Source organism: Chiloscyllium plagiosum, chromosome 12, assembly GCF_004010195.1.
Source record: "Chiloscyllium plagiosum isolate BGI_BamShark_2017 chromosome 12, ASM401019v2, whole genome shotgun sequence".
Classification (NCBI taxonomy): domain Eukaryota; kingdom Metazoa; phylum Chordata; class Chondrichthyes; order Orectolobiformes; family Hemiscylliidae; genus Chiloscyllium; species Chiloscyllium plagiosum.
The window spans coordinates 18,958,340-18,980,490 of NC_057721.1; the positions used below are offsets into that span (position 1 = coordinate 18,958,340).

At 40.9% G+C, this 22,151-nt stretch overlaps 1 protein-coding gene across 2 annotated transcripts in view; it reads left to right on the forward strand.

The window, feature by feature from the left end:
* The window catches only part of cnksr2a (connector enhancer of kinase suppressor of Ras 2a), a 489,515-nt gene that overhangs the window by 326,506 nt on the left and 140,858 nt on the right, over window positions 1-22,151 (forward strand). For both annotated transcript variants that reach the window (XM_043700616.1, XM_043700617.1), the window contains one exon: window positions 1,802-2,031. In XM_043700616.1, coding sequence (XP_043556551.1) covers window positions 1,802-2,031 — 230 coding nt within the window. The remainder of the gene's footprint in view (window positions 1-1,801; window positions 2,032-22,151) is intronic.

Sequence of the window (22,151 nt, forward strand, 5' to 3'; positions counted from 1 at the left end):
TTTGATCAATTCCATTGGAGTTCTTCAAGGAGATAATGCATGTTATAGATAAAGGGGAACCAGAAACGTACTTTAAATAGATTTCCAGAAGAATTTTGATAAGATGCCACATCAGAGAAAAGAATCTCAAGATGTAAGAGGTTGTATATTGGTGTGTTCAGGCTATTAACTGACTGACAGGAAGGTAAGTCGGTCTTTACAGGCTGGTAAGATGTAATGAGTAGTGTTCCACAGGGATCAGTGCTGAGAGTTCATTTTGGCATAAAGAATAAAAAAGAAGCATATTATCTAAATGGTGAGATATTGCAGAGCTCTCATCTACAAAGGGATCTGAATGCCTTTGGAACGATTACACTGAAATAGTGGTAGAATCAGGGTTTATGAGTATTTTTAAAGCAAAATAGATGTTAAGTAAGGTGTTGAAAGGTTAACAGGAGTAACAATGAATGTGGATTTAAGATGAGCTAAAATCTTATTGAATGGGGGAGCAGGCTCAAGGGGTTGAGTAGGTCTATTTTTGCTCTTGATTTATATGTTTGTACATGTGCCCCTTAAAATAAAAACCAACATTCCATTTGCCTTCCAAATGACTTGCTGTACCTGCATACTCTTTTTCATGGTTCATGCACAGGGTCCCACAGATGCTTCTCTACTACAGCATTTTATCAGCTGTCTCCATTAATAATCGTCTACCTTTCTAACATACCTGCAAAAATTGACCTCATGTTTTCATACCTTATAGTCCACTTGCCAAATATTTTTCCATTTACTGAATGCATCTATATCCCTTTGCAGACTCTTCATATCCTCCTTACAGCTTGACAAAGTTTTATCTCGCCAGCAAATGTGGCTACAACATTTGGTCCCTTCACCAAATCATAAATATAGATTGTAAATAATTAAGGTCCCAGCACTGATCCCAGGGACACTCCAGTTTGATATCCTGAAAATTACCCATTTTTCCCAAATCCCCTTTTCCTGTTAGTTATCCAGTCTTCTCTCCATACTAATATATCATCCCCAACACCATAAGCTCTTATCTTGTGTAGCCTTTTATGTGATACATTATTACCTATCCTTGGAAAATCCAAATAATGCAACTACTAATTCCTCCTTGTCCACCCTGCTTGTTATATCCCAAAAGAACTTGAATTAATTTGACAAATGTTATTTACCTTTCACAAGACCATGTTGACTCTGCCTGAGCATGTTATGATTTTTATTTTAATATCCTGCTATTACTTCTTTAAAAATGGACTCTAGGCTGATCCAGTGACAGGTATTAGGCTAACTGGCTTATAATTTTCTGCTTTCTGCCTCCATCCATGAATAAAAGTGTTGCATTTGTGGTGTTCCAAATAACTGGAAGCTTTCCATCATCAAGACAATTTTGGAAGGTGTGAAGATTTGCATCCGTTATATCTGTAGCCATTTCTTTCATATGATGTGAGATAAAAGGTCCAGTGGACATTTCCACCCTAGTTGGTTAGTTTTCAATCAGTGTTTCCCTTACTTTTTTTTCAAGCAATAGTGATTGTTTTTAATTCTTCCCTTTTACCCTCTTAGTTTTCTATGATTCTTGGGATGCTTTTTGTGTTTTCTATCTTCCCAAGGAGTTCATCGACATTGTCAAAACTGTTTCTCCTCCAGTGTAACATTTGTGGCTTCTTGTTGACAGAATAATTATTGGCAGAATAATTGTTTGGTACTGTTGCTCTATTTGTGAAAGAAATCACCTGCTTGGCTAAATATATTGATCACTACGAGGTTTCTTATTGTGAACTTATTCTTTTAAACATAGAAAGCTCACTGATGAGATACATGAGTGACGATAAGATCCCTATCATTCAAGAGGAGTATTTATCTAAAAGAGACACAGGCAAGCGATCCAGAAAGAAGAGTGACAAATTAAGCAGTCCCAACCATCCCATCAGTCATTATGCACTGCCAACACCAGTACATCTAGACACCGTTCGACAGGAATCTCTGAGTACACCTCTGCCAGAAAACAACACCATCACGCTATATCATGTAAGTACATTATAACTTTCTCTTGAACAAGCTCTGAATCAATATCACTGAAGTCTGCATTGAATAGTTCCTCTGTTCACTCAGGTATGCTTTATTCCCATGTATCAAAAACAGAGAGAACTGGACCTAGTTTCAGAAGCCACTGTTTTGTTTGGGTATGTTCTATGGTAACATAAATTCTAAAATCATTCATTTTTGGTTAATGCAGGCAGTCATGAAAATTGTCTCTGGTGCTGGAGGTTGTATTTATAAATCACATTCAACCATGATACCTAAAGCAGTTCAAGCCAATACACTTGATTTACAAATTAATTTATGATGGTGACATTAATTCATTCCAAAATAATACATAGTTTAAAGATTGTATCAGTCTATTTTAGCTACGATTAGACATTGGATGTTGTAAGATTGAGGATCCTTGGGTGGTGTGACATAGCATGAGCAGCATGGTAGCTGATTGTAATTTTATTAACCGAGACACACAATATACTGTGACAAGGCAACATCTTGCTTTTTATGTAGCACCTTTAATGGAGTCAAATGTCTTAAGACATTTCACAGGAATGTTCTGAGCAAAACTGGAGACTGAGCCACAAAAGTAGATTTAAGGCAGATGAATGGCAATTTGTCCAAAAAAAAAGTTAAGTTTTAAGGAGCTCTTAAATACCATGAGATGTAGGAGCAGAAATAAACCATTTTGCCTATTGCATCTGCTGCATCATTCAATGAAATCATGGCTCATCTGATAATCCTCAACTATGGTAAAGAATCCCACAAATTCACAACAGCCTGAGATAGGAAAGTCCTCATCATCTCTGAGCTAAATGGGATGATCCTTTACTCTGAGATTATGCTCTCTGGTCTTGGATTGTCCCAAAGGGATAACAATTGCCTTGCACCTACCTTGTCAAGCCTTCTGAGAATCTTGTCTATTTCAATAAGGTCGCCTCTCTCTCTCTTCTAAACTCCAATGTGGAATGTGGAGGTGAACGTGCATCCAGGAGTGCATTGGAATAGTTACTGAAGGCATAAATGAGGGTTTTCACAGCAGATGGAATGGAGAGCCTTTGTGATGGTACCAGTATATAGTTGGAAACTGTGATTTAATATAACACCAAGATTCCAAACAATCTGATTAAGAAGGGTAATACAATGATATCCTTTATTTTGAGAAGAAGTTTTATGTTCAAAAGAGTATTATACTTAGTTATACAAGACATTTTTGAGACTACATCTTGAATACTGTGTGCAGTTTTGGTCTCCTTATTTAAGAAAGGATGTAAGTGCAATAGATGATGTTTACTAGACTTCCTTTGTAATGAGTGGAGTATATTATGAGGAAAGATTCACAGGCTGGGTTTGTTTCAACTGGACTTAGAGAGTGAGGGGTGATTTGGTTGAAGTATGTAAGATCCTGAATGATTTTGACAAGGTGGACATGAAAATGATGTTTACTGATGTGGGAGAGTACAGAACTAGGAGATTCTGTTTTAAAATTAAGGATTGCTCCTGTAGGCTGGAGATGGGTGGATATTTTTCTCTTAGAGAATTGATCAACTTAAAACAGTGCCTCAAAAGGCAGTGAAGGTGATTATATCACAATGGATAGAAGATTGGATAACTACCACGAAACACAGAGAGTCAGGATAGATGAGTCATTTTCAGATTGGTCAACGGTAACTGTGGAGATCAGTGCTATCAAATGTCTTCCATCTTTGTTAATGTGTTGGATGAAGGGGGCAGGTGTATGATAGCTAAATTTACCGATGATGCAAGAGTAACTGGAAAAGAAGTGGAAATGGAGCAAAGAGTCTGCATAGAATAAGTTAAACAGAAATCTGGCAGATGGAGAACTAAGTGTGAAAATATGAGGCTTTTTGCCTGGATAGTTAGAACAGAATGACAATGATATTGTTTAAATGGAGAGAAACTATAGAATTCTGCAGCAGAAAGGAATCACAACATGTTAGTATATAGTTATAACACCTTACACAATCATGACCATTGATATCCAGTGCATACATTGAAACACCGCCACCTTCAACTTTCTCTCCAAGCCCCTCATCATCTTGACTTGAAAATATATTTCCATTCATTCACCTTCACTGGGCCAAAATTTGGAACTCCCTCCTGAACAGCACTGCTGGTGTGCCTACACCTAACTGGGTGATGTAGTTCAAGAAAGCAGCTCACCACTACCTTTGAAAGGGTAATTAAGGATTAGGTAATAAATACTGACCCATCCAGCAAAGCCCACATCCCTGAGCAGATGAATTCAATTTTAAACAACTGAAGAGGACACTCTGTACCTCTGCCACGCCTGGTTAACTCAATATCATTACAATAATGTGCATCTTTCTTCATTCTTCATGTTGCCTGGTTGATCCTCTGTAATCGTAAAACTCAATAAAATAAATGATTTTACTCAGAGCTCCATCAAACTAAGGAGGCTTCAGGCCATTCCATATCCAAACATCTGTTCCGAAAACTCTGCTCACACGTTGAAAGCTGTGACAAATTACAAGATAGCAGCAAAGACAGTTCACACCATTGTAAAATAATTAATGACATTCCAAATAGCACAAACCACAACATTGTTAAGAAAAAGTAATGTCGTCCTATTGCCCAATATTAGCATATCTTGTAAAAATGTCCAATAACTAAAGATGCCTCCTTACTAAAAACTGATCATTTGTTCTGCGGTCCAAACTCTGTTTGAATACGAAGTTTTATTGAAATCCGTCCGTAAGGGTTTGGCATATATTGCTAAGAGACTAACCTGGATGGCAGAGCTAATTGGGGAAGCTGGCTTTTATTTCAAGGGGAATGGTAAATAAAAGTGCTGTAGAGGACATTAGTGAAACCTCACAGCCAAACTGCTATATACAGAGTTGGTCTCCTTCTGTAGGATGGGGCCCACTTGCATGGGAAACAAATGAAAAAAGGTTCAGTAGGTTAATTCCAGGATGAAGGTATTGTTTTATGAGGAATGTTTGAACAATTTATGTGTATACTTATTGGAATTTAGAAAATGAAAGGATAATCGTGTTGAAACATAGATTTCTGAGTGGATGTGACATGGTCGATGCCGACAGGATGTTTGCCCTTATTGTGTGCTTTAGACGTAGGCAGCACAGTTTTAAAATAAGAAGTTTCCTGATTAAAATAGAGCTGACGAGATTTCTTTTTCTCTCAGTTGTTTGGCTTTCACAGAGATCAATGAAAGCTGGGTCATTGAATATATGCAAGATTGAGTTAATCAGATTTTGATCTTCTACACTTATGAAGTCTACCACCTTGAAGGCAGGCATTAGATACACGGGAACACTCCAACCTGAAAGTTAATTTAAAGATGGCAGCAGAGTAGCAGCACTGCGTTCAAACTCCTGAGCTCATTCGCTTCCTTTCTTCCTTCCTTTCCTCCTTCCTTTCCCCCTTTCCTTCCTACCTTTCTTCCTTTCTACCTTTCCTTCCTTTCCTTACCTCCTTCTTTTCTTCCTTCCTTCTCTTCTTTTCTTTTCTCTATCCGTCCTTCCTTTCCTTCTTTCATTCTTTTTACTTTTACCTTTCTTTCCCCTATTCTTCAAAGTCTTTTGCTGCCTGAGTATTTTATAGGACCCGATAGTCAGAGGTTGCGAGTTGGCCCTGCCTGACAATGTTCCATAGGAGACAAGCAGGAGGCTGGAAGAACACAGCAAGCCAGGCAGCATCAGGGGGTGGAGAAGCCAATGATTCGGGTGTAACCTTTCTTCAGGACTCGGGTTGGGTGTGGGCGGAGCTGCAGATAAAGGGGAGGTGGGCGACAGGGTGGTGAAGTGGGGGTAGGTGGAAACAGGTAGAGGGTACAACCTGGTTGGTCAATGGGAGGAATGAATCCGATTGGTGGCTGAGAGGAATGGGAGGTGAGGAGGGGCTGGGAGGGAGTCAGGGAATGGGAAGGGAGGTGATTTGAAATTGGAGAACTCAATGTTGAGTCCTCTGAGCTGTAGGCTGCCCAGGCGTGAGATGAGGTGTTGTTTCTCCAATTTGCGGTCTGATTGGCAATGGAGGTGGCCAAGGATGGTCATGTTGGAAAGGGAGTGGGAAGGGGAATTAAAATGGCGGTGACTGGGTGAGCCCGGCTGAGATGCTTGGCAAAATGCATCCTGAGTATATGTCTGGTCTCCCCGCTGTAGAGCAGAAGGGTTACACCCAAAAATTGACTTCTCCACATCCTGATGCTGCCTGGCTTGTTGTGTAGTCCCAGCCTCCTGCTTGTCTACCTTGGATTCCAGCATCTGTAGTCTTTTTGTCTCCGACCATCTTCTAACCCACTTGGGGCACCAGTAGTTAATGAATCAAAGTCAACAGTCGTGTCAGCAGCAGCAAGTATTCAGCTCCTCTCGAGACTCCAAACTGTGGCTTGGCCCGGGTGCCTACATGGAGATAAGATTTAAATATCTGGGCATTTCTCATTCCTCTTGGCGTTGTTTCCTTTATTTCTGTTTTTTTTTAGTTCAGTTTTTGTAATCAAGTGTGTAACCAGGCTGGCACCGCAAAATGGTGACTGTAGACTTTTCACTTTACTCCTATATTCCAATACTTGACTACATGTGTCAATAAAATGCAATTCTAATTCTAATCCACAAAACCACCCTGAGTTAGAAGCACAAAACTGTCTTTTACTGGGGCTGGGTCAAAATCTTGGAACTCATTTCCTAAAAACACTGTGGGTCGACCAGCAGCAAACAAATTGCAACAGTTTAAGAAGGGAATTGGCCTTCTTCTCAAGGACAATTAGGGTCAGGCAGTAAACGCTAGCCTGACCAGCGATACTCAAATCCCATAACTGAATGTAAAAAAATCATCATGGGTCAGGCAGGAAAGTGGAGTTAGGACCACAATCAGATCAGCCATGTTCTTACTGGATAGCAGAGTACACCTGAGGAGGCATATGGCCTTCTACTGCTCCTATTTCTTAATATTGTTCATAGAACACCTACAGTGTGGAAACAGGCCCTTGGGTTCAACAAGTCCACACTGACTCTCCAAAGAGTAACCAACCTGGAGCCATTATCCCTACTTTACATTTACCTCAGACTAATGCACCTAACCTACACATCCCTGAATATTATGGACAATTTAGCATGGCCAATTCACCTAACCTGTACATCTGGGAGGAAACCAGAGCCCCTGGTGGAAACCAATGCAGACAATGGAAGAACGTGCAAACTCCACACAGACAGTCACCCAAGGCTGGAATCGAACCCGGGTCACTGTGAGGCAACAGGGCTAACCACAGAGCCACCATGCCACCCGATTAAATCAGCCCTCACACTGTCACCATCAAACACTGTTCGAAAGAAAGATTTGCACACCATCTGAGGCTCAATTATATTCCTGTTTCTTGTATCTGCTCACAGCCCAGGTTCATCTTAATAATTTAATAATCAGCTTGAATTAGTGTATAATTGTGGACACTTATGAATTGCAATCATTAGTACAGAAAATAAAATTGTTGGAAGAAATTTCTGATCAGCTAATACATTTGGGATCTAAAAGTACTATTGCACTGAGGAAATCTATAGCTGGAATGAGTAATTAGGTGGGCATTGTGGTAGATTAGAAATCCTTGAACTTCACTCTTGCCTCATATCATGCTTTAATTTGTTCTTTATCACTGACTGCATCTTGAGTGTTAAAACTGCTGCATGATTCACTGTAGCCTTATGCCAACAACTTATGCTGTTTCATTCCCTGCTGACCTTTGACCAGATCAGCCAAAATGCTGATAGATTTTGATTATTTCAAAGCCAAGTAGAACACATAAACTGCAGTTACGTTCTATTGAGTACCCATTATATTATTCCTGCTGCCTCATACTTTCTTCGTCTATTATTAATGCACAGAGCCATTACATTACACTGTGCTAAGATAAATTATCAAATTAAAGAGCTGAGCACAAACGTGATTTAGGCATTGAGGTCATATTGACTTACATTAGAATTTTGCTGCTGAACTTGTGGAGAACTCCTAGTGGCTGATACTCCTAATTTTGCATCTGAACGTGGAACAACAAGACCAGCTGATATTGCTTTATGGAATGTGACCATAATGTCAATCAGAAATTGCAGTCCACCATGTCAGTTAATTAATTGTTTATTCGCAGCAATGAAAACAAATACAACTTAGCCTTTCATCCTTATTCTAGTCTTTAAATCTTTCTCTTTTTCCTCCCTCTCTTGAATTAAACTGACAATACTGGATCTACACCTCAAAATTTCAATAGAATAAAAATGTTGAGGCACACAGTGTTAGATTAGATTCCCTGCAGTATGGAAACAGGCCCTTTCCCAACAAGTCCACACCAACCCTCCAAAGAGTAACCCATCCCCCTACCCTATATTTACCCCTGACTAATGCACCTAACACTATGGGCAATTTAACATGGCCAATTCACCTGACCTGCATATCTTTGGATTGTGGGAGGAAACTGGAGCACCCGGAGGAAACCCACACAGACACGGGGAGAATGTGTAAACTCCACACAGGCAGTCACCCAAGGCGGGAATCAAACCTGGATCCCTCGTGCTGTGAGGGAGCAATGTTAACTACTGAGCCACCGTGCCACCATTGCTTAACAGTTAGTTGTTAAGCAACTAATTAATGCCGCATGTTCGTGCATAATCATAGAATCCCCACAGTGTGGAAGCAAGTCATTCTGCCCATAGAGTCCACACTGACCCTCTGAAAAGAATCCCACATCGACCCACCTTTCCCCTCTCCTGCATTTCTCACAGCTATCCCACACATCCCTGGATACTCAGGCAATTTAGAACGGCCAATTCATCTAATGTACACATCTCTGAAATGTGGGAGGAAACCGGAGCACCCGGAGTAAACCCATGCAGGCATGGGGAGAATGTGCAAACTCCAGGCAGACAGTCACCTGAGTGTGGAATCAAACCCAGGTCCCTGGTACTGTGAGGCAGCAGTGCTAACCACTGAATCACCTTGCCCCCCCAATTCTCTATTTGTTTTGTGCTGTGTCATCAGGATGAGGATAGAAACAGCACGAATAGTGCTCTCAAATTCTGAATGTGTTAACTTCAAAGATTACAGTGTGAACAAAAGATATTCTATGCAATATGCAATAACACGAACACAAGCTGTGGTGTGCTAAGAAGCAAAATGTAGAGAAAAGCTTTTAGGCACAGAAACTAATTAGGATCTGGAATGGACTGCTTGTTGGTGTCTTCATAGGGATTTGAGTTTTTATTTAAAAGGCAATAATATGCAGAATTATGGGGAGAAGGCTGGTGAATGGTAATATGTGAAATGCTCATTTGGACAGGAGGTTCAGATATGATGGACTGAATGGCAGTGTTCTATGTTGTAATAATTCTGTGATACTTACAAACATTAATTTATTCTACCTATTAGGCAAATGTTCTAATGCAGTCCTGACTTTATCACTAGTGTTTAGCAGTACATTTTCCTCCCTGAATAAATGCTACAGTCCACTGGACGTAGATGGTTTTATTTCACTTGGTTCCTTCACGAGTATGTTATGTTGCCTCTCCACTGCCAAGGTTAAAGGCATCGGTTTGTGGCTGGAGAAGGACTATGAGGAGGAAAGGCAGAATCCATTTGTTATTGAAAAGATAAGAACTAATCAAAAATGGGAGAGCTAGGAATGAAGTTCTACTAAGGTACTGTGAGGAGTTAGGAATTAAAAAGTCAATCTCGAAAATAAAAGTCTCAGAATTAGAACCTGAGCCATATGTAAATTGTCATAGGAGCAAACAGATTAGAGATTTAAATGTGCGGCTGAAAGAGTGATGTGGGATGCGGATCCAATTCATTGGCCATTTGGACTAATACTGGGGATGGGATGAGCTGTTCTATTGTGACAGACTTGGCTTTAACTTGAAATGGAGACCAGAAGTGGTGGAGAAACTCAGTAGGGTTGGCAGCACCTGTGAAGAGAGAGGGGCACAGTGTTAATGTGTCAAGTCCAGTCTGACTCTTCTTCGGACTGAGAGTTCCAAACAGGAGCTGTACTGGATTAAAAACCTGAATAAACTGCGGATGCTGGAAATCAGAAACAAAAACAGAAATTGCTGGAAAATCTCAGCAGGTCTGGCAGTATCTGTGGAGGGAAATCAGAGTTAACATTTCGGGTCCAATGACCCTTCTTCAGAAGTCAAGAGTCATATTAGACTCTAAATATTGGGACAGATTTTACACTGGCCAGGGAGTCATTATTCCAGTGTAAATGGGAGTTGCAAATCGGATGCTGTGGAATCCCCATCATACCAGACTCAGAGGAATTGCAGGGAAATTGAATTTTCCTCAGGGGAATTCCTCGATGTTTGGGAGCACCCGAAAGTCTCCATGAAAATTGGAGAATTTGATTGGTTCCAATGAAATAAAGTAAGTTATTCAGGACAGGGTAGATTATTGAATGCAGAGTCTAAATCCTGAGTAACTATTTAAGTCACCCCATATATACCTCACCACCACCTCCAGACCCATTATATCCCCCACAACCCAGACATGGCACCCCTGGGAGTTGACACCCACTGTCCCAGCCATTTAAAAACCCCAGGGAACAGAGAATTGCACCTTGGACCCAGTAACACAGCATCCCATCCCCTCCAATCCCTCCCACTCGAACCGACCTCAATACTTAAATGGGTCCCTTGCAAACTTGCACAGACTAGCACCCTAGCCTGGCTCCTGCTGGCACCCTGCTTACATGGCTAGCATTCTACACCCTCCTCACCTGGCACACAACTTATTAAGCAAGCTATCCTCACACTCACTTTATGACCTTACCCTTTGGCCGACTGCTGGGGAAGGGAGCAGAGGGTACTTGGTTTACTTTCCTCAGACCATGCTACAACAATCAGAATGTGAGTGTGCCTTTGTGTTTTCGAGGGAGATCTGAGCGAATCTCAGTTTCATATCAAAGGGCCAGAGTAGCAACCTGCGTGAGATTGTCATTCCCTGGGAAATCTGTTTCTCATTCCACAGTCGATGCCAAACTTGCTGAGATTCTCCTGCCTTTGCTGTTTGTATTCAGGTCTCCAGCAACCTCAGTGCTTTGCCTTTATCCACTTAACCTGGCTGGGAATAAAGTTCAGGCCAATAATTAGGATGGTAGTTATCAGTTTTTGTCCACTAAGAAAGAAGGAGAACTCAGATTAAGGCAAATTTGAAAATGTGGTTGAAAGACGATCAAGGTTGGGAATTAAATATTCCAAGGTACTTGAAAAATGAAATAAGAATTGGGTATAAGGCTATGTTGACTTTTCAAACATTTGAAATATGTTTTCAGTGCACAGTAAGAGAAAATGGATGTGGTCTGGCATCTACATTCACACTGTATTCTGACAGTAGGATATCGCAACAGTAAAGTGTGAAATATTTCGTGTTTCTTCATAATGGAAAAACCTCACAAGCCATGTTCTTTCCCTTAATTCATAAAGGAATTCATGGCTAACACTGGGAATGTTCTATTTATCCTGTGGCTTCCTGATTTATTCAAGGGAATGTTGAAATTAACCTTCCTGTTGAAATTTGTTTTGAACATTGAATGGGCTTATTGACTGATGCAAGCAGGATTTAGCTAGCAAGTTATTTTTCATTCAGGTAAGATTTTTGAATTGAACTTGTTGCTTTTTGAATTCTGGATGTCCTGCATAATGTGAGGAATGCCTGAGTTCCTGACCCACCCACCAAAAAGATCAGTGGGAAAGGTTTCAGTTGGCTGGAGCCCGGGACTTGGTCATTCACTCAGCAAAGACTAGCATCTCTTTAATCCCAGCAGTGCCAACGTGGGCAATGGGCACTGCTGGGACCACCTTAATTTCAGGATCCCACTGCAAAATTACGTCTCGGGATCTCGCAACGAGAGAAGTGGGGAGATCTCTGGATGGGGGAGGGATGGGGGGGGTGGTCATTTTGGTAAGATAGTGGTGGGATTGAGGCAACAACTGAATGTCCCAATTATGAAAAGACGCCCGTGATGGAGGAACCAAGCTCCACTTTCCAGCTGTGCCCCATACCTCCACATCCCTCAGCCTGACCTTCTTCTATTGGCCTCAGTCAACAGCCCTCATGTGCTTAACAGTTGGACACTTGGGGGCCCTCATTACACTCGGCCAAGGCAGTCCAGGACTTGCCTTTTTCTTTCAAAGTTCTGATGTATCTGGTGTGGTGGAAACCGCCCCCAGCAGCAGCTCCTTGAAGTACTGCTCCTGATATTTAGAACTTTATTTTTGCAATGCACTCTTGCATTATGTACCACAGGATGCAACATAGTATCCTTACAATAGCAGTTCGAGTATTTAAGCTGTGCAGGTAATGTTCCTTCCTGTGCCCAGTTCAATTACTGTTCAAAAAAATAAGCTTTCTTGTTTCTGAGTAACTAAGCAAGATGACAGCCATTGTAAGAGAGTGGGCTCATTAAACATCTCATTCTTAAGCGACCACCAAAACTACATTATTTAAGATTCACACTGAAGAAACCAAAATAGAGTAAAATTAATTCTTCATTAGCTGTGATGCAAAGGCATTAAAATATTTTAAAATAATAAATCTCTTTCGGCAATATAATAAAATCTGTCTGGTCTTTAATTTGTATCTTTGTCTCTGGAGTAATAGTTACCATTTTAGGTTTCTGAAAGAACTCCTCTTGGTCTTTTGGGTTCTACGTTTATTTTGCTGTAACCTACTTCTTCCAAGTTGCGACACAAGGTGACAACTTTCAAGTTATGATTAGCATTAAAACCGAGTTTGGACAAAGTTTTTGTTTCCTCAGTTGTGATAATAACTGTAAACCAGCAAGATTTTGATAAAGATAGGTAGCACTTCTAAGCTTGGGGTTTGCAAGATTTCAGCCTGTTAATAGACCCTCGCCATGCTTTCAGGGAAACCAGTGGACTGATGAGGGCTCTGAGCAAGTGTAGCTCATTTTAATCCTTGTCCACTGCAAATGTCTCACCCCTCAAAGTCAGGTGTAAAGAAATCCCAGGATCTGGCAGAAACAAATTTCATAAGGAGAAATTTACATCCTGTACAAATCTATTTTAGTTTTTTTATGCACCATTGTCCATTTCTCCATGAATTGTTGATGTTTGCTGTGCCAATCTCTGTTTTCTTCAGCTGATAGGTTTCATTATTCCTGGTCACTCGGAGTTTTGATAACATACTTAGTGCTTTAAGACATCGTCAAATGTTGTAAAGCTAACAAAAGACATGCAAGCTCTTCCTGTTTTTCTTCAACTAATTTTCAAGTGATGCCTAGCCATAGAAACATTGGTTATTCATTCACAAACAAGGATGTTGGATTGACCTGGCTAACAATTCATGTTCCCTTCAAGAGAAGAATCATCAGATGGATGGTTGTTCAAAGAACAGAACTAACTTCTGGACTCGTAGCTACTAGCGATACTGTAAAATACCTTAATTATATAGGTTCACCTAGTTTTCCAAATCTGTCAACTATTTGCGGTTCCTTGGCCAGTCCATTCACCTTCAAAGTACAAATCCTTCAGCTCTGATTTTTGCCAGTATGGACAGCATCTCTGTTCTTGCAAAGATACTGGAAGCTGTTGGAATTTCAAGTTCTACCCTGAGCCCAGAATTTCTCATTATCATGGGGCAGCAACAGCATTGTGAGTAGGTCCTGGTTCATACATGCACAGTTCCCAGAGTCAGCTGACTAATCAGATATCTAGCCACTGGAATTAGATTTTGGTGCCCCTGATGTTTGGAACCCTGAAAATGGAGATTAGACCAGATGGTAGCAGGTCTCTTCTCAGTTTCATTTCATGTTGGAAGCTAGGATATGCTTTTGGAGAGCTGAGGTACCCTTGTGGATATGGTCCCAGGTCACTTTGGGAGTCAGGATCAATGCTCCTTTCAGAGGGGTCTTTAAAAATGAGGGGAAAATTGTGCAAATAAAAAAGTGCACAGACCCCTTGGAACTGCCCAATTTGTCAAGAAGTATCAAGATTTGTCATTGAGTGTCAAAATGTGTTTTTATGAATGAATGAAGCTCACGCAACAGACTAAGTTATCAGTCAATCACCTGAAGCTTGAATAGAACCTTGGTAGGTATTAATTACCATTGAAGCTGTACCTCAGCTCTGTTTAAGAGAGGGTCAGTTTGCTTCACACAGTCAGGAAGGAGAGATCACATCCAGGGTGAGATAATAGCCCAAGTGACTATATAGTTTGGGGAATTTGGAATAAGTGTGGGAAATTGGTTCAGAGGACAAGAAGTGCTCTTTATTTTATTAGCTCATAGTTTGGAAGTTTTTATTTTAACAGGATAAATTGAAATTGAGGATCAGAGACCCAGCACAACAGAGTAACATCACAAGTAAACCATAAGTTCATTAGTTGGTGTTAACTACTAATTTGACTATCAATTATAGGTTACTTTCAGACTCAAGGTAAATATAGATAGTATTTGCAGGCTAAACTCAAAACCATAAACATTTTATAAAGAACTAAATAACTAAGATAGAGATGCAGAGCCAGGCAATGTGTTGTACCTGCATGCTGTGTGAACTGGTGGATCCCACTGTGGTTCAGAGTGACCACATCTGTAGCACGTTTTGGTTGCGTGGGGAACTCCGGCTCAGCGTTGATGAGTTGGAATCTGAGCTTCGAACACTATCAGGGAGGGGAAGAGTTACCTGGATGCTGTGTTGCAGGGAGCTTCTGGAATTCCTTAGATTAATTACCTGGAATTTGGTCAGTGGGCAGGGACAGGGACAGGAGGGTTCGACTATGAGTGAAGCAGGTAGAGGGATCCAGGAGGTAGTGCTGGAGGAGCATCGGCCCTTGAACGTGTCTAACAGATTTGAGATTCTAGTTCCCTGTGTGAATGGGAGTTGGGGGCTGTCGAGAGGATGAGGGAACTGCACATAGCACCATGGTACAGGGAGTCATTCAAGAACGGGGAGAAAAGAGAAATGCAGTTGGTAATTGGAGATAACATGTCAGGGTAATAGACACGGTTCTTAGTGGCCAGGATAGAGACTCCCAAAGGCTGTGTTGACTACCTGGTGCCCAGGTTCAGGATATGTCATCTGGACTGCAGAGGAACTCAGAGTGGGAGGGGAAAGATCCAGTTGTTCTGGGTTACGTGGGTACCAATGATAGATAGAAAGGGGAAAGAAGTTCTGCCAAGGGAGTATAAGCAGGTGGAAGCTAAATTGAAAAGAAGAGCCAAAAAGGTAACAATCTCCAGAATACTACCTCAGTCACAACTAAATTGGCAAAGACTCAACAAGATTAAGGGGGTAAACATGTGCCTCAAAGATTTGTGTGAAAGAAACAGGTTTGAATTCATGCGATATTGACACCTGTACAGGGACCAGAATCCTGGCTAATTGCATAACTGGGGCTGTAGATGGGGCTTTAAATAGTGGGAGGGCAGGTTCAGTTGAATGGAGAATTATGGAAAATGTTAAAGGGGGGATGACTCAGCAGAGATTGCTAAAGTTTCCAACAAGTAATGGGACAGAGGGTATGGACAGGGGCAGGAATCTAACTCCAGGCACAGCAGAAGAGGGGACCACTATGAAAAGGGTGTTGCACAGTATAGGAAGCAAGGTAAATGAGATTCTAGTGTAGATTGAAATTAGAAGGTACGATATTTACAGGTACCACAGACTCGTGGCTGCAAGAGGATCAGAGCTGGGAACCAAATATTCAAGAATACATGTCCTAGCGAAAGGACGGGCAGGTGGGCAGAGGGGGTGAATGGTCTAATCCTACTCTTATGTCTTCTGGTCTTATGGTCGAAAGTGCTTTTCCCAATTAAATGTATTCTGCAATATACAGAACTTCAAGTCATGGAACCACATTTTTTTCTCCTATGTGCGTGATACTTGTGAATATTTGATGAGTTAGGATAGAAAGTGAAGGGGAAATAAGGTGTGTGGCTGGCAGTATGTATAAGGTGGGCATAGATAAATGAAAGGGCATGGGAATGGATACATGCATTAGGTTTCATGGGTTGGAATGGATGGGGCATGGGAGTGAAAGAATGTTTCATACTTCTCTCCTTTTCGGAAAGGTGTGTTAACCCTTTAGATCTGGTCTCAAAGCATCTTTGGTGTCAGTAAGGCACCGTTTGTGGTTGCAAAAACCATGCTTAGACATGAACAGTACATAAGCTTATTGGGTTGTCAAGGTTGTCAAAGAACTATCCAGAAAAAGTGTGGAGTTAAAGAACAGTGCAAATCATTTCAACATTCCTGTACATGTAAATGCTTATTGGATTTGTGGTGCATGACAGATTTCTCACACTTTCATTTTCACAGTGGTGTTCCTATTGATGGACAGCTCCAATTGCTTTTTGAATGCAAATGTTTGTTGACAAAAAGGGTTAAGTATTTAGCTGAAAGTTTGTTTTTATACGGGATTAATTGAAGAAATGTTACTGTGTGAATTTTTTAAATTAGGGAGAGCTTATTTTTATTAATGATATTATCAACAGAGACTGTCAGCATGCTTCCTGAGGTTTACTGTTGGTGAATACTAGGTGAGTTAGCATGGAGAGAGAAGGGTAATTGTTTGGGCATTAGTTGCTATAGGAGCTACAAAATACCATAGAGATGATGGAGAGATCATACACTGGCACAGGAGTTCTAAAGGACTATGGAGAGGTAAATGGGAAACATGTGGTACAGGAGGTATGAGGGGCTGAGGATCATAGGGTGACATGGTTGGGGCATGGGGAGTCTCAGGGTGTGATGAAGGGTGTGAGCAGGAGAGATATTTTAGGATTTAAACAGTATTTTTAAATTTTGACCAAAACGTTTGAGCCCAGAGTCAGGCTCTTAGTCTCTTACTGGGGCAGTTGAGCCTGATTCCCAACCAAGCTCCCTGCACACCTTGGACTGCAAATCGGTCATGTAGACACCATCTTTAAGAGGTAAAGCTGAGATTTCTTTTGCCTTTGAACTCCTGCCCAAGACTGAAATTCAGGACCTTCCTTTACAGCTTGCGTATAATAAGAGATGTGTGGAAAGGAACTCCATAAGACAGCTTAACCTAATTCTATGGTGCACCATGCAATCTTTGACTGTGTTCAAGGTGCTCTACAAATGGAAGTTGCTGCTGAGCCATACAAGGAATATGTATAGAAATGAAAGACGGATTTGTTTTCTTCTGTGCCTCTGAAGCCAGCAAAATCATTCTGCTGTTTGCACAGAGTAGAAGGGACTTTGATGATTGCAGCTGCTTCTTGTGCTTTTAACTGGGAAAGCTTTCAGCCCTCAAAGAGAATCATTCTTCAAGTAGTAAAGTCATTGACTTGTCTCCCTGTAATCGTTGTGAGTAACTGTTCCTCTTTTTTTCTCAACACCACAACTTCAAGCTTTGAAGCACAAAGCTCCGTAAGAGCTGCTGCCTGTCAGATTTTGTGGTGGCCAAAGCTCAGATTTTTACCACCTCAGAGAGATCGATTTTTCTTTTTCACAGCAGCAGCAGTGTTAGAGTAAGCTCAGGCTTCACACTTGTGCAGTCCCTAGAGGTGGCAGTCTGTTTATCTGGCCAGCTGTTTCTTCAGTGGCCAGATGCTTCCACTTAAATGCCATTTTGATGACCTTTGCATGGAACCTGGAGAGTGCAGAACACATCTTACATAGACCACAGGACAGTACAGCACAGGAACAGGCCCTTCAGCCCATCATATTATACTCACTATGATGCCATACTAAACTAATCCCATCTACTTGCACATGGTCCGTGTCCTTCTACTCCTTGTCTGTTCAAGTGTCTGTCTTAATGCCTCTGCAATTTAAATGAATCTGTCTACCCTGGCAACATGTTCCAAGCAACAATATCACCCTCTATATAAAAAAATCTTTCCTCATGCATCTCCCTTAAATTTTTCCCCTCTCACCTTAAACCTTCGCCCTCTAGTAGTTGACATTTCTTCCTGGGAAAAAGACTCTACCCCATATCCATGCCTCCCATCATTTTACATACTTCTATCAAGTCACCCCTCAGCATCCGACACTCTAGCGAAAAAAGTCCAAGTTTGTTCAATCCCTCCATTTTGCTTCAATGCAGACAACATCCTGGTAAATCTTTTTTGCACTCTCTCCAAAGCTTCCACATCCTTCCTATAGTGTGTGACAGAACTACACAATGCTCCAAATGTGGCCTAACTGAAGTCTTACACAACTGCAACATGACTTGTCAGCATTTATACTCAATTGATGAAGGCAAGCATGTCATACATCTTCTTCCCCACCTTATCCACTTGTGTTGCCACTTTCAGGATACTCGTGACTTGCACCACAAGATCCCTCTGTACATCAAAGCTCCTAAGAGTTCTATCATTTACTTATACTTTCCTCTTACATTTGACATTCCAAAATGTATCACCTCACAACTGTCCAGAATAAACTCTATCTGCCATTTCTGCCAACTTTCCAACTGATGTATATCCTGCTGTATGCCTTAATAATCTTCCTCACTACCCACAACTTCATCAATTTTCATATCATCTGCAAACTTATTAATCAGACCACCAATATTTTTATCCAAATCCTTCATACGTACAGCAAATACAGCAAACTTTGTTTTAACCAGAACCTTATGAATTGGCGCGCTCGATAAACTGGCAAAAATTATTTCCCTCAAATAACGAAAGTTTACTATGTTATCGCAATCTCCAAGTAGTCAGTTGAGGGTGCAAGTGAGAAGGCTGCCTGCTGGTAAGTTTTATGTAAGGTAAAGTTTAAGTGATTTATATTGTAAACAAAGTGTAAGAGTGATGTGTGTAGCTGCCCCATTACGTTTCTATTACTTACTGTATATTTTTCCATTGATTATATGGACCTTTCGATCAACCTGCACACTCCTGGTCCCGCTAATAAAACATTCGCTATTTTACAAACAACAGAGGTCCCAGTACTGACCCTTGCAGTCAACCACTGGCCACAGACCTCCAGTCAGACCCCTCCACAACTACCCTCTGTCTTCGATGGCCAATCCAATTTTGTATCCAACTTGCTAACTCACCATGGATCTCCTGGGCCTTGATTTTCTGAAGGCTACCATGAGGCACCTTGTTAAATGCCTTAGCAAAGTCCATGTAGACACCATCCGCTTCCCTCTTTAATCATTTTCATCGCTTCCTCAAAAGCCTCAATCAAATTTGTGAGACAAGACTTCCCCATACAATGACATGTTGACTATCCCTAATGAGTCTATTCTTCTCAAAATGTGAGAAAACGCCTTGTAAGAGCAGATCTGTCCTTGGACCATTTGTTTTAAACAGACAGATACAGCCTTCTGGAGAGTTCAGCTGCTCTGAGGAAGTGTGTAATGGTGAAAGGGTTATGAAGGGTGCAGACTAGAGGAATGTTTTCAGTTTTATTCTTTTATTTTAATTCTTCGGATTTGTGCTGGAGATCCGAGGCAGACTTTGTGCAGAAGTTGCTTTGACAATTGACAGTCTCATGGCCAGACTTCATTCCTGAGGTTCGATGGATCTCAAACTGAATAGACTTCTCCAGATGGCATCTGGCCAAAGCTCAACAAGTGAAGCAGCACATTCTCAACTTCAGAATATCCATCCCCTTGCAATAAAGGACAACATTCCATTAGCCTTGTTAATTAAGTTCTTCTCTCCCCCACTGTGAAAACAGATGCAAAGTGCTGATTTAACAAGTCAACTGTTTTCTTATTAGCCATTATAGTTTCACCTGCACCTTATCTTTAACTGACCCTCATTTCACTTTAGCACTGTTTATCAACATATTGATAAAGGTCCTTGCTATTAGCTGTGTTAATCCCTTGCCTGTTCCATACTCTATTTTTGTACCTCTAAATGCACCTTTATTGCTTTTTATAGCTCTCCCAGTCTGCTTGTTATTTTCACATTTCCTTCTATTTATTCAAGCTTTTCTTTTGAAACTTGATACTGTCTATTACCTCAACTAATGTAATATGTTAGTGGCAGATGGTTTATTCCTGTTCTTGGTTGGTGATTAGTTCAACTGTTCAGGGAATTGATTAAATGGTTGGACCTGCTGATTACATAGAGCTAATCTTCTTAATGCTGAGAGATTAAGCTATTGGATACCGAAGCACAGGAGGTTATGCAGTCCATGAGATGCAACACATACATTTCTGTTACACAGCTACCGGCCATTGCAGGTTTCTTTGCGAAATTTAGACACTTAGTGCCACTATAGTTCATTATAATTGAAGATAGTATGGCCATCATCAATAATTTCAGTGATTGCTGCTACCAATTGAGAACTACCAATATTTAAATTTATGTTCATGCCACCTTGCGAAAAGAATCGATGAATGATGAAAGTAATGTAACTCCATAAAATGAGTCAGTAGGAATTACCTACTTTGTTTTAGCTACATCTAGTTCTGAGAGGAATCTTATGATAGTAACTGCACATTCATGATTTTCCAATCCAGACTTAAACATCATTTTCTCAGGGCAAAGTTGAAACTGTCTTTTACACTAGTCTGTCATGATATGACTCAGCAGGTTGAATTTTCCTAAGTATCAGCTAATTGTCGATTTTGAGAAGTTTCACGGAGGGCTTCTCTCTGTGAGTTGTTGCGATTTTTCTCTCATAGTTCTAGGCTGCTCACCTCTAAGTATGCCCATGGCCACATCTCTCCTGTCATTCTGTCTTACACTGAGCAGCAGTGTAGGTTCTTACGATTCCAGGGGTTTAACTGCACAGGCCATGCACGAGCTCCTGTAACCTGTGTAGGTGAAAGAGAAATTAGGGGATGTGGTAAACCTGGGAGCTGTGATCAAAGCTTTAAAATCAACAGGAACAAACATAGCTGCACAAAGAGGAAGAAAACTATTTTTTAAAATGGAATAAAGCTTCTCCAGCTGTAATAACAACTCAAATCTTCTGTCTGACCCTGGCTCTGTCTTTCAATTTCCTTTCACTTCTAATGTGATTTACTCTTTCTTTCCTCCCTAATAAATTCCAAACCTCTCATTTCTCTTATTTCCCTTTCTCTCTCGGTTTTTCTCTGTCCTTCCCCTCACCATCTCAGGACATCCATATTTTCTCCAGTTTGAACATCTCTGTTTGGTGTAACTCCACATCAAAAGGAGTCTGTTCTTTCTCTTCCACTTGATGGCCTTTATTAAAAATTTAGTAATTGGATGTGAGCCTGTACAGGCCAGGCCAGCATTTGTTGTCCATGCCTAATTACCCGTGAGCACGTGCTGGTGAGTCACCTTCTTGGACAGTTGAAGTCCTTATGGTGTCGGTCCACACATGGTACTCTCAGAGAGAAACCTCCTGGAGTTTGACCCATTTTCCTCTCTCTTTCTTTCATCTCTAACTCTTTGTAAGATGTGAATTAAAATCCCAGTGGATTTGATTGGGCAGTTTAAATGAATTAGGAGAAACATTTACCTTATAACATGAGTCCGTTAAAGCCTAATCTATAGCCCAGCAGAGCCAGACCTCCCTTTCCCCTCTAGGGATAGAAACCCAAAAGTGTCTGTTATTCTTTTTGAGTCTTGATGTGCTAACTCTTAACTCGCCTCCTTTCTTGAATGGACACTGATTTTAATGCTTTGCCTTTGTTTTGCTATGTCCCTTAATTTTGTAACTTGCCCAGTGAGAAAGGTGATGCTATACAATCAAGTCTTGTTTTGTATCATTGCCATTAAGGCCAGCAAGGTGTGGAGCATTCTGTGCCCTTTCCTTTGTAATAGAAGCCTGCTTGCTGTCCCTGAGGATGGGGAAAAACACAGGTCCCAAGGAGAAAAGTTTCAGGAGGTGATTCAATTTAACTATTGCTAGTATTGTCTCACATTCTTTGCAGACTTATTCAATTTTTACAGGATTAAAATTTTATGCAAAACTTTCATGACATGCAATGAGAGATACGTTGCAACTGACAGAGATTTGGAAACAAAATGTGTTTTTTTGTTGTCAAGGTGCAACCATTTTTATTTTGGTTTTTGGCAGAAAGATATTTTGACCCTCGTATTGGTGTGTTGGGCTGTGGGCAGTGACTGTCTTCTCAAGTTCTGGGAATACTCATTAGACACAGCTGTCCAATGTTACAATTGGATTAAGCAGCTTTATTTTTAATTG